The 12833-nt window shown below is 41.0% G+C and overlaps 1 protein-coding gene across 2 annotated transcripts in view; it reads left to right on the forward strand.

Annotated features, from left to right (window-relative positions):
* The first annotated feature begins 2673 nt into the window (after window positions 1–2673).
* Window positions 2674–12833, forward strand: part of PKHD1L1 (PKHD1 like 1) — a 142280-nt gene continuing 132120 nt past the window's right edge. For both annotated transcript variants that reach the window (XM_037048406.1, XM_037048408.1), the window contains exons 1-2: window positions 2674–2817; window positions 4595–4684. In XM_037048406.1, coding sequence (XP_036904301.1) covers window positions 2745–2817; window positions 4595–4684 — 163 coding nt within the window. In that variant the 5' untranslated portion in view covers window positions 2674–2744. The remainder of the gene's footprint in view (window positions 2818–4594; window positions 4685–12833) is intronic.

The raw sequence follows: 12833 nt of genomic DNA on the forward strand, positions 1-12833 counted from the left end.
ACCGTATTGTATAATTAGGCACTATTTAGAGAGGGAAGAGAGATGCCCGTTCATTCAACAGGGCTGAGTGAAAATCTGTATATGCAAAATACAGTTCTTGGTTCTGTGAGAAATTTAGGCATTATAAGAAAGGAAAACAGATTCATATGCTGAAATATTAACTTTTCTGATGATAGCTGAATGATCTATTTGCTGAATGACCAATGTGCGAAATTTGCCAAATTAAATGACTGTAGTTTAACAAATATTTACAGGCTTTCACAGGATTGTTGGATTTCGGTTACTGATAATGGAATATATTTTAAAAGTATGCACATATTTTAAATATCATCACATGTTCTATGTGTATATGCACACACCATGTACATACATACATTTATGTGTGTGTTTATATGTATGTGAATATGTATACTTGCACATACTTACATATAGTTAACTTGTTATTGTAAGACTAGTAGGTATAGAGGAAATAAAGATTTCTGGAAGGGACTACTATAAGGGACCACATGGTTAGTACAAATTAAATATTACAAAAGTGAAATAGGACAAAATAGGAGCAACTACATCACACAGGAGCAAAAAAAGTAGGTTTACAGTTGTAATACAAGTAAATAATATAATAACTAATAAATAATAGTACAAGAATAAACTGTATTTCACATACTCAGAAATGTAAACCTACTTTTGCCCATCCATGCATATTAGATACTGTATGTCATTTGCTGGTTGATGTACTATCTAACATTTTGGTAAAAGAATCTTAAAAATGTTAAAAGTTTGACAAAGCAGAAATCAACATGTAAAGCTTTGTAATCACTTTACTGATGTATCCAAAACTTCAAACAGTTTTCCTTTTTGTTATAAATAGCATGGATTTTTTTCTACAGAAAAGTGGCTATTTCATTGGCACCTCGTTAATAATCAAACTTGAGTGTGTTTATATGGAACAAGATTTTTCACCTATTTCTGCTTTCTTTTATAATGCTTTTGAATGACGTTTGCTGCCTTTTTAATACCAAAACATTTTAATATTCTTTTTAGCATCAGTTAACCTACTCTTCATCTCCACTATAATTTATAAATTTAAAAGAATCTGAGAAAATCAGAATTTTGGATTGGATTGCATTTAAATTGCTTTTTAATGAAACCATCCATTAAGTTAACTTCGGTTAACTTAATCTAACTTTAATTTGAAAGGAATCAAAATGAGCCAAACGATTTCATATAAAAATTCCCACATCAAATTTCATTTTTGTTATTGATATTAAAATATACACTTTGCCCGTTTCATAGCTATGTTTGTTAATACTGCTAAATTACTTTTGTAAAACTGCTAAATATTGCTATACAACATTACAACTTGTAAATTTGCAAATAATTAATTGACAAAATTGGCATTCTACTAGCCGATTTTCTGCCGATTGGCTTGCTTTCAGATAGAGGAGGGAAAGAGTGAAGGACCCCGCAGGAATGCCAGTTTTCGGGAAGAGATGGCAGACAAAAATATGAGCTGGGAGGGACTGGGCAGGTAGGACGAAACCCAAGACCGTCCGGAGGAATGGAATTTCAAGAAAGAGGGTGACGGCCTCACGTGCTGCCGAGCTCTGCAAGGAGGAAGGTCCGTGGGACCCTCGCAGGCTCTATTTTCAGTAGAATAGGGATGCTGGAAGTCAGTTTGCAAAAAAAAAATTATCAGATGAATATAATTGCTCAAATCTAACAACATTACTTTCTTAACCCCAGTGAGCTAGATATGCACTCCTGGTGGCATTGATTAACATGCAGGGACCCGGTTTTGTTTACTTATGTCAGAGTTCCATTGTCATTTCTTCTGTCTCCCCTTCCAACTAGACTTGTCAGATGTAATGAATTAAAAAAATACGGGGTGCTGAGTTCACTTTGACTTTCAGATAAACAACGATTAATTTGGAGTATACGTGTGTCCTCAGCATGCCAAGCCCGCACCAGAAGTCTGCGGAACTGGGGACAGTGCAGAGGGTGAGAGCTGCGCCTGGATTCGGTCCTCACTCAGCACCCGGGTGCACGGCCTTGGGCACCTTGACCTTCTGTGCCTTCATTATTGTCCCGATGACAGCAACCACCACCGTAATAGCAAATCATCCTTTCGAGATGATTGTGAGTTGAAGCCTCCAGAGCACCAGACATGGCGTTGGGACGTCAATAAATATTAGTATGATTGAGAGATCCATACACACTAGTGTGATTGCCAATTAGAGAGATAGCAGGAATTTTTTAGTGTGAAGCGCGGGGGGGGGGGGATGTGTGAGGTTTGCATATTAGGTGGACTTTAAGGCCCATCTGGGGTCAATTAATAAGCACAGCAGACAGGCCGTGAAAGTACGCAGGCCCAGAATTTTTTTTTAAATTAAAAGAAAAGATAAGGAAAGGGAAAGGGGTGGGCGGAAGGCGGAACGGTCCGTGTATCTCTCTTGTCAAAAGGAGTGAGGCTCTTACCCCTGCGGGGACAGCCTTGAGACGCGGCCCCCAGGTCCGGGCGTGGATGCTTGATGAACTGGGGCCGGGAGGGCGCGCCTCTGCGGTGAAGGGGTGCCCGTCTGTGCGCACACCCCAGCGCGCCGCCGGACAGCCGGGGGCGGGGCGGCCTCGCCTGCGCGCGTGGGGCGAGTCCCGCGCTGGATCTAGTGGCGGTCCCCGAGCCGAGCGCAGGCGCGGGCGGATGCTCCCTGCAGCAGCAGGCTGGTCTCTGCGGAGCTCGAGCCGCTATGGGACACCTGTGGCTTTTGGAGACCTGGGGCTTCTTGGGGCTGCTCCTGTGCGCCGCGGACCCCCACACAGGTAACCCATTCGGGGGCCAGGGAGACAACCCAGGAGAAGTCCAGGTAGACACGGCCCCTGCTCATGGGGTCGCGGGAGAGGCGGCACTGCAGGCACCAGCCCTGGGCCAAAGGTGGGGGCGCCGCTGCATGGTGAGCCTGGGAGCTAAGGATCTGGTAGGAGGACCTAACGGAGACAGACCTAGGGCGAGATTGCTGTTAATTCATCCGTGTTGCTTGCCTGAGTTATGGAATCTCACCTCCTCTCCCCCAGGTGACTGTTGAAATAAGACTGAAATTTGACCTGGAGGAGTGGAGGTGGAAGTCTAGGTGAGAGAGGCAACCAGGGTCCTTCCTCTCGCTCTTCCTGGGTCCCTTTGCCCTCTGAAAGGGGGGTGGGGGTCCCAGTAGGACAGAAATGGCTCTTTGTGGCGGGTGTCAGTCACTGACAGGGCCAGCTGCCCTGTGCCTTCAAAGTAATACCCAAGAGAAGGCTGGGAAGAGACTGATATGATAAGAAACTGGAGTTGTCCGTGGAGATAACGGGAAGGTGAACCCGAGATAGACGAGGAGCAGCGCAGTCTTGGAGATAGGATCCAGCTGGAGTTTCCTACTCCTGGCTGTGGGCTCCTGGAAGGTATAAAAGTACCTGAAGCACCAACGGCCTCGGAGATCGTGGCAAAGACAGGCCTGAAGTTCAGAGGCTCTGGCTCTGGGGGCTAGTCTTCTTTACCTTGGAGAGCTGACTTTTCTCAGGCGGGAATGAACCATACAGTCTTAATTCCTTTCAACTTTCTCATCATTCAGTTTCAAACAAGTGATGATTTCTGTGGTTTTTCTTTGTGCCCCCCACTAACATTTTGCCACCTACACTGAGAACTTTTATTGGATTTAATGATTGCCAGATCTGTGCAGTTTAAGTGGAAAATAAACTCGACTGCGCAGTGCATTTCTGAATTGTTTTTAAAGCGTTGCTTACAGTTCTTCAAAGAAGCCGCTCACTCGCCCTGGGCGTAGAACGCTTTGTGTTTTCCCACAATGGTTCAGTCTAGCTAATTCATCTTTTCTCTCCAAGACTCGGGAGGGGCACCTCTTGTTTCAATTAGCTGGTATAACCCGGGAGATACGGATGAAATGCCGCATCTGAGTCTTCCATGACTCCCCTGCTCTCTTGCCACTCTGTACCGTGCAAACCAAACTTCTGGAAAGTTGGGATTGTTCGGCATTTTAGTATCCTTAGGTACCTGACACCATTTGTTGAATGAATCAGTGACCTGTGCATTAAGAACTCACTAGCATCAGGAGGCTAGAAAGATCCCCGGAAATTATCTTCCCTTGATTCTTACTCCATCATAGAAACCAATTCCTTTTTAAAACACAACGCTCCTCTTGGTACCTACAGTGGTCTTTGATTCTACTAGCTTTGCACCTCCTTTGTGCTTGTACAATGACCTGCTCCTCCGAAGGGCCATTTCTCCAGCCTCGTCTGCTGACTGTGGTTATGGAGCTGCAGTTATTAGCAGAGCACTGCATGGATTTAAGGGTTTAATACATGTTTTATAATATGATAGGTAAGAATGATCAACATGAGCAATGAGGATAAATTAAGTTAATGACTTGACAGCCTGTCAAGTCACTGATTAGCAGTGGAGTCAAAAATACAACATTGGTATATTTACTTTCGGCCTACAGTCTTCACAATAGTTCTCTGTCAACATTGCAATATATGCTTATGAAATTTGATGCTTGAAATGGAGTACTTAATAGTTTTACCTCTCCCACACTTTAATATCTTTCAGGTGGCTCTGATATAATTCCTAAAGTCACAGAGGTGATACCTAAGTATGGCAGCATAAATGGGGCAACGAGACTGACTATCAAAGGAGAAGGTATGGTTGTGTTTTTTTTCTTTTTTCTTTTTGCCAAGGTTGGGGTATTTTAAAGATTGCATAACCATTTAGAGCTTATGGTTAAAAAAAATCTACTGGAGTTATTTCTCCAGTTGGCCAGAGCTGTAACACTCTATCCCCTTTAACAACCAGCAAAATCGCCAAGAGTCTTTATCAACCCAATCATCTGAATTCGTCTTATAATGGCTTGATTAACTCGGAGATCTGGATTCTAATGACCAAGCAGAAAGGAACATCTTTAACTCAACTGCAATTATTTGCTTTGCTCCTCATTGAGCTAATACTATTTCCTTTGCTTTTATATCACATGAGACACGTTGCAGGGGTGGGAACAGAATGTCAGTAAGAGGGTGCGATAGAGGAATAGAACGGTGAGGAAAGGGGAAAGGCGCCCGACAGAACCTTCACTACCTTGCTCTACCACCAGCACTCATCACACGGGTCATCAAAGCAGAAGCTATGCATGATTCTCTCCTTGCCCCGTCTGGAGTGAAAACATAGTAAGCAATCAGTGGGTATATTTAATTACTATAATTAATTACAGATGCATGGTTCTTTTAACTGTAAGGCTATTCTTTGGAATCTATTCTATTCTTTGTAATCTAAAGAATCTAATCTCTTCTATTCTTTGGAATCTAAATATTTGTAACATTCAGATGCTTATAAATTTTGAAAAATGAAAAAGAAAAATTGAAAATAATATTAATAAAAGCTATTACTTTGTGATAAGAGAAATGAGAAGGTTTTGGAGGCGGAAAATTGACAAAGCAAGATATTTAATTCTAAACATGTATGTGTGTGTATATATATATAATGTCTTTCATTACTTCTAAGTAACGTTTCTGCAGAATTTGCCTCTCACTGATATACTTAAAATGACTTATGCCTCTAAATTGTTAACAACATATATTGAATTAAAGTGTTCTTTTTTAGAGTTAAACACTGGAAGGCCATGTATTTGTTAAAGACTATTTTCAACATGTCTTTGTCCATAGGTCCTTTGTATTGTAAATTGCTGTTAACATACTGTGCTTGAAAGCTAGCAGGTTTTTGATGGAGATTTATATGCCATGAAAGAAATGCCCAGATTAAAACAAAATGATAAAACCTACTCAGCTATTTCCTTCTGTCTTGAGACCTGAACTTTTTCTGATCCAGGAACTGTAGCTTGAGTTTAAATCCATAGACCCAGGTCTTCCCTAGTTAGAAACAGGGAAAAAACACTCTATTAAAAATATTTATTGATTTAAAAAAGAAAGGGAGAGAGGAAGAGAGAAAGAGAAACATCACTTTATTTTTGCACTTATTTATGCATTCATTGGTTGTTTGTTGTATGTTCTCTCATTGGGGATGGAACCTAGAGATAACCTTTGCTCTTTTGTGCTTTCTAAGGCTCAGAAGTAATACTGCTACCAAGTACAAAGTGTGATGGTGAATTTCTGGTCCCATCCATGCTTTTGGCAGAGAATTCTAAAGTAGTTAAATCTTATTTGACCTTTAGCAGGAACCTAAACAACAAAACACACAACCAGGCAAAATACAACCAAAGACCCTGAAATAGAGAACAGGCTGACAGGGACCAGAGGGGAGAGGGGAGGGAATTTCAGGGGAAAAGGGGAAGGGTTTCCAGGAACTAGTATAAAGGACACAAACTAGTATAAATGGACAAAAACTAAGGGGGGTGAAAATGGGAGGGAGGTGGGGAGCCCTGTGGGGGTGGGCTTGGATGGGAGTAAAAGACAGAAAACTGTACTTGAACAATTAAAATAAATAAATTTTAAAAGAATGTATTAAAAAATCTTATCTGAACTGCAGATACCAGCACCCCCACCCCCTAGTTTGTCTTCCCTCTCCCCGCTTTCGCCCACATTGTAGGTGACTAAATATGTGTTAGCATATGTCTTTCTCACAGGCTGAGTCTAAACACTGTTTCATGTAGGTTTTGGGGACCTGTGATAAATACACACACACACACAGCAATAATAATACATTTACAGGGCACACCAGAGCTCCTATAGCTGCACAAATATGGTACTTGCACAAAGTTTATTTGGAAGGACTACATTCACACAACCCAGCAGCCCCGTCTCTAACTGATGCTCCACGTTTAGAACTGCATGCAGAAGTAAGTTCTTACCACACAAGGACACTTTGTAAATGAAATCGTAAATGCTGGACGACTACCTCAATGTAGGTCCCATGTGATTTTTTAAAAATGTTTTCTTTTTGAAGAAGTTACAATGAAAAAGTAAACTGTTTTGGAAATGTTTGACTTAGAAAGTGATTTCTCTGAAATGTCACCCTCTAGAAAGATCTACTTAATATTTTGGTGCATCCACATGACTTTTGGCTAGTTCCACACATAGTATTGACCTTGACAGGCAAAAGTTTGCTACTGCATCACTTTGTTCTACAGGCCACGTTTCAGGAATCAAAGACACACAATTTTACAATCATGATGCCCAAGTAAAAGTGTTTTGTGCAATGACAGGATCGTAGACATACTGGAATGTCCTTCTAAGAGGACTGCTTTGAGGTGCTGTGTCCTTATTTTGATAAGTTCTACCATGTTTTTAACTACTGGTTTTATTACATTACATTCATACCTTGTATTTCTCAACAGTCTTCCTTGATACCAGTAAGATAGAAGGAATAACATTTTTCTTTTGGGTCTTCTTTGTATATATTTCCTGTTACAATGTTTGCCATCTATATTTCTGTTCATGGGAAGTGCTGAGTTACACAATTTTTTATAATATTGTGGAAACCACATGGACTTTGGGCTGGTCTCACTGGCTTTCAGTTCCATCCTCACCACTTCCTGCTCTGTGACCGGGAGAAAGGTATCGCTCTAATCCTCAGCTTCCTCTGCGTAAAATGAGATAGGAATTTTCACCTGTTGTAGCTAGTGTGAATATTGAAATGCATGATGTATCTAAGGTATATAGTATATGCTTCATACATCTGAGCTACTTTATACTGATTATTCTTTTGCATTTATGTTATAGGTTTAGTTTCATGGTTTAGGAGTTTCTTTCATCACACTGCACCTTTCCTCCCCATCATTTTCAATGTTACAACTTCTAAGTAGGTGTATACACTCTCAACCCCGCTTGTTTTAAGTAGAGAAACCCAAACAGCCTGCATGGTACATGGCGGCTGACATCGCCTGTGAAGGAGGCCCAGGTTTTCGTGCCTGGCAAGTCTTGTCTCCGGTTTTTCTGCAAAAGAAAAAAAAGTGCATCAACATGTTAGGAATTTCTATCTGAAGCCTCAACGTTTTCTGTTTCTAGGGCACACCCAGCCCTTCCTGTAATCTGTGTGCTTGGAGGACTTCCAGGGGTATTTCTTTATGCACAATTATTTATTTAGAATTATGCTTTCAAATTAGAACTCTCTTTAAAGGTGATTCTTTTGAATTTTTAAAAAGTACAATTTTAAAATAAAATTTGTTTAAAAGTTGATTCCATTTTTTTAGGAATTAGCTAAAAATTAGAAGTGTTCCTATGCTTTTTAAGCAAAATTTATAAAGAAAATATTTATAAATCTTACTGATTTGGTTCATATTTTTCCATAGATTTTACTCCTATGAGATATCTATATATCTATGCCTATATATATGTGCCTATATCTATAGATCTATGCCTCTAGATATGTAGATATAGATAGGTAGGTAGGTAGATAGATAGATAGAAACAACTCCTAAGCTAAAAACATCATCCTTTGTTAGTACTGTTGCTTAAAATTCTATCTGTCTTAGGAAAGCTGAAGAACACATCTGCATTACCATATCATTCACTAGATACATACCTAATAGGAAAATAATACATCCATCACATCCTGAGCCACATCACAATGAAAACTTTCCATGCTTTATTTATTTGCCAGCAGCCCTTCTGGGTGTTCCAAACTCAATGTGAACGCCAAAGATAAGCAGAAGTCGGCAGAAGGAAAGTGCAGATTTACAAGCAGCTTGCTTTTCAGTGTTTTCATGTGTCTTCTCATAAGTCCATTTTAGTAGTAACTGCCTTTCAAGATTTAAATCCATGAACTCAATGCGAGTATCTTTTCACATGTTACATTGATGCTTATATTTATACCTTAGCCTGTGCTGGATGAGTCATGACCAGTAAACAGTTAAGCTTAGAAGAAAATGGTGTTCATTGAAATTTTACCTTTTGTTGAGTTTCTGCTCACTTTTTCTACATATGAGGGATAGAAGAGGAGCTAAGAATGTAGGGTCTGGAAGAAGTTACACTAGGTAACAAGTAATAACTTTGTAATGTGCATTCTTAATGTTGTTTTTCTCTGAATATCACATATGTGCCTGGTTGGCATCTACAACCTGGGTTCAAATCCTGACCACCCACTTACTCGTTTTCTGTTTGTTTTTTTTTAAAGGGATATTAATACTGACCCTAAGCCTTGGGATTTTTGTAACTAAGGATAAGAGCAAATATCAAATGAACTCTCAATATATAAGCCAGGCACTATGTTAAGCAATGTATGTATTCTCATTTAGTCTTCCTAACAATCCAGTAAGTAGATTCTTATGGTCAGTTTTCTGATGAGGCGACTAAAACTGTGAGTTTATATGTAAAACGCTGATGCTCACGGTCAGGGTCAAGGAGATGCAGGAGCTGGCATTTCAGCCCAGATGCCAGGGTCGGAATGCCCTTCCATGGAATAACACTGTCCCCAACATGCCGCTTTCTCTGAGCTGGGGTTTAGGAATTGGCGTTTGGTGAGCATCCGGCACAGCGAAGTCCTACTTCCTACCTAAACCAGGCAGTACTCGTGTTTTCTAAGGGACCTTTGAAGGACACTGAAAATGTTCGGTAAATTTAAGTAGCAGTCACACCACAGACACCTGGCAACCCCACGTCAACTATTAAAGGTTATTTAATGTGAGCGCATACTGGAATGCTGATTGTTTTTGTTGAAACATCCTTCAAAACTGCTGACAATTTAAGATGAATAGTTAGTATTTATTTTTCTAACATGAGTAATATAAATATATATTATATATGCACAAACACATCTCTGGATTTGCCTTCATTTTTATACTGACTTTAAGTTTATTATTGTACTGGGTGAACAATATTATCAAAACAATTAAGTTCTGAAATTTAAATCATTCATAAATTTACATGAATTACATGGATCTTTAGGTGTTAAAGAAAAATTCTCATAATTTCAAAAGTATCATTAATCATCAATTTGGCCTCAATGGTATTATAATGTTAAGCACTTGTGAAAGAAAAAATAATATTTAAAAATGCACATATTTTTAGAACTCAGAATTTGGGGATTTTAGATTTTGAAGTGATCTGGGCAAAAACTGTTTATTTGCTAACTTTGTTTTATTCCATGAAATATTATGACCCAGACACCTTCATCAATTCACTCTGCATGCCTGAATAGTATTAAGTACCTTTTAAACATTTCTGTTAGGAAGCTATTTAATTACAGGATTTAATTGGTGGAAAATTTCCAATTAATTTCTTTCATAGGGTTCATTTCTTAGGTTTATTTCAAAATTGAATGTTGTTTTAACAATATAAAATAATTTTATGTGGCCTAAAATTACTTAATCCATGTTTACTTCCAAATGTAGTTTTGAATTTTCATATATTTATGGTAAGATTAAGATAATGTTCTGCTCTGCCGTTTCCACGTCACCCACTTCTCTGTCCCTATTGGGTCACCCCCATTAGCATGCGAACACCCTATTTCACCCACCTGGAAAAAGCGAAAATGAAGTCATCAGTGTTCTTCTCTATAACCTTCTCCAGGTACCACCCAATTCCTCTGTTCTCCTATACAGTAAAAGTCCCCTCAAAGGTTACCAAGGATGGGTCCCTTCATTTATTGTACCCCATCTTCTCTTGAACCCATGCAAGACAGTCATGTGTCCATCACTCATGGATACAGCATCACTCCTTCCCCCAGTCTACACTCTCAGAACAGTAGCTGGTGACTCTTGGGAAGTGTGAGATCACACCTCCCCTGTGTTTTAAAGCTTCCAGTGGTTCTCCACTCATAAAAATAATCCAAGCGCCTCTATTTCCAGTCTCACATCCAACCCTTCACTTCACTCATACCTCTCCAATCTTATTTGCTAATTCTTGAATTCACACACCTGCTCCCATCACAGGACCTTGGAACACCCGGTTTCCTCTACCTAAAAGGCACTGGCCATAGGTATTCTCACAGTTTACTCCTTAAAAGCTTCCTTGACCATTTGTGTTGCGTGTTTCCTGTTTCCCAGGAATAGGATTAGAAGATCACAAACAAGATGGTCTTGGAAAGAGGAGTGTGAATGGACTCGTGGCGGTGAGCACAGAGCATGCAGATCTGTAGATCTCAAGTTAATTCCCACAAGGACACACTCCCACAGAGAAACAGAACGACCAGGTTGACTGGATGACTCATCCAAGGTCTTCTGTCCTTGGCTGCTTCAGTGCTTATGGAAGGGGCCCATGAATACAGGGGTCACGGGGTGATGGCCGTGCATGTGCCAATGCCATGAAATCCCTTTCACTGCGGCTAAGCTACCTACTGCTGGTGCTGAATAACCGGCCCACCAGTAGCAGAGACCAACACTGAGCTCTCAAGAGAGACCATCCTTCACGAAGTTCACTGGCCACTTAGTGACAAGTTGTCTGCACCACTCTCCTTCCCTCATGGAAAGAGTAGAGATTCATTATTGCTAGAACTGGTTCCTATACCAGACACGGGTTTTGCCTTCTCTTTCTTCAGTGCCTCTGCCGGCTCCATCTTTTAAGAGCCTAGAGGGGCCTGATCTACTGCCACAAGTTTCCACAAACAGTGCTCCAGAAAAAGGAACACATTTTTAAAATTCTTTCTTATTGTTGTTCAAGTACAGTTGTCTCTATTTTTACCCCATCCATCTTGGCCTTCCACCCTTGAACTTACCCACTTTGGCTTTGTCCATGTGTCCTTTATACATGTTTGCAAGGAACACATTTTATAGTAAGAAAGTTATAATAACAGGCATCTGTACCAGAAGCCTGTGTCAGCCTGAAATATATGGCTCAGTAGAATGATGAAATGGCCTGTGAAAGGGATGGCTAAGCTCCCATCCTGGAACAACATCCTGGAGGAAAGGATGTTGTTCTCCATCATCGGCCATAGGCAGTGAGCCAATGGCTGATGCATGCTGTTGTTTCCCAGTAGACAGAACACACGGAGCTGGAGGTGAAGGGTTACCCCCAGCATTATCACACCCAGTGATCCAGGAAATGAATCTGTGCTTTCTGTCCTTGCAGTTTTAGGTTCTGCTGGATTTGGAGTCTGAGTTTCCAGTTAGAGAAAGTGCCAGCTAAGGACCTCAATATGGGTTCCACTGAACTAGTACTACCACTCCTACAGGGTCAGTTTGAATTCCTCAAACATAATCAGTAGACAACTAGAGACCATTAATTCCGATGGTCATGAAGAGGTAGGGTTGCTTTTGCTACTGCAGCTAAGGGAGGAGTATGTCTGGAATTCATGACATCAGAGAGGCATCTTCTGATTTCCATGCTCAGTGATAAGTGTCAATAGGCAATTTTGGCGACTACAACCTAACAAGGGCAAGGCAACTAAGAGCTCAGGCCTTTGGGATGAACATCAGTGTCACTCCGTTAGCTGATGTGCTAGCTAAGGGCGAGGGAAATCTACAACGGGGGCTACAGTGGGGACAGGTGAATGCTCACGAGAGCCCCAGGACCAGTTGTGATAGTGTGGCCTGTAGCTTGTCCCACTGATCTTCTTGTATTAAATCCTTAGCAGGGCTCTCAGCTGGCTACCACCCTGGAGGCTCAGTAATGAATTGCACTTAAAGGACAGAGCACGAGAATGTCTGTGCAGTGCAGGAGGCGACTGCATCAGGTGCCCTGTGTGCTCAGCCTCACACCCTCTTGTTCTCACCACTCATTCTAGCCACAGCTCTGGCAGATAGCTCCCCAAAACTCTGATTCAGTCCATCCTTTCTGACTCGTGCCTCCAGTTCTCACAGCATGGCTTTATCTCCTGTCCCAGGACTGCTCTAGTAGAGGGACTTGGGACATGGATCCCATATGGCATACACACTGCTTGAAAGTACAGGAAAAGTTATTTCTCC

The sequence above is a fragment of the Sturnira hondurensis genome, unplaced genomic scaffold, assembly GCF_014824575.4.
Source record: "Sturnira hondurensis isolate 20B ecotype Veracruz unplaced genomic scaffold, ASM1482457v3 Scaffold0006413, whole genome shotgun sequence".
Classification (NCBI taxonomy): Eukaryota; Metazoa; Chordata; class Mammalia; order Chiroptera; family Phyllostomidae; genus Sturnira; species Sturnira hondurensis.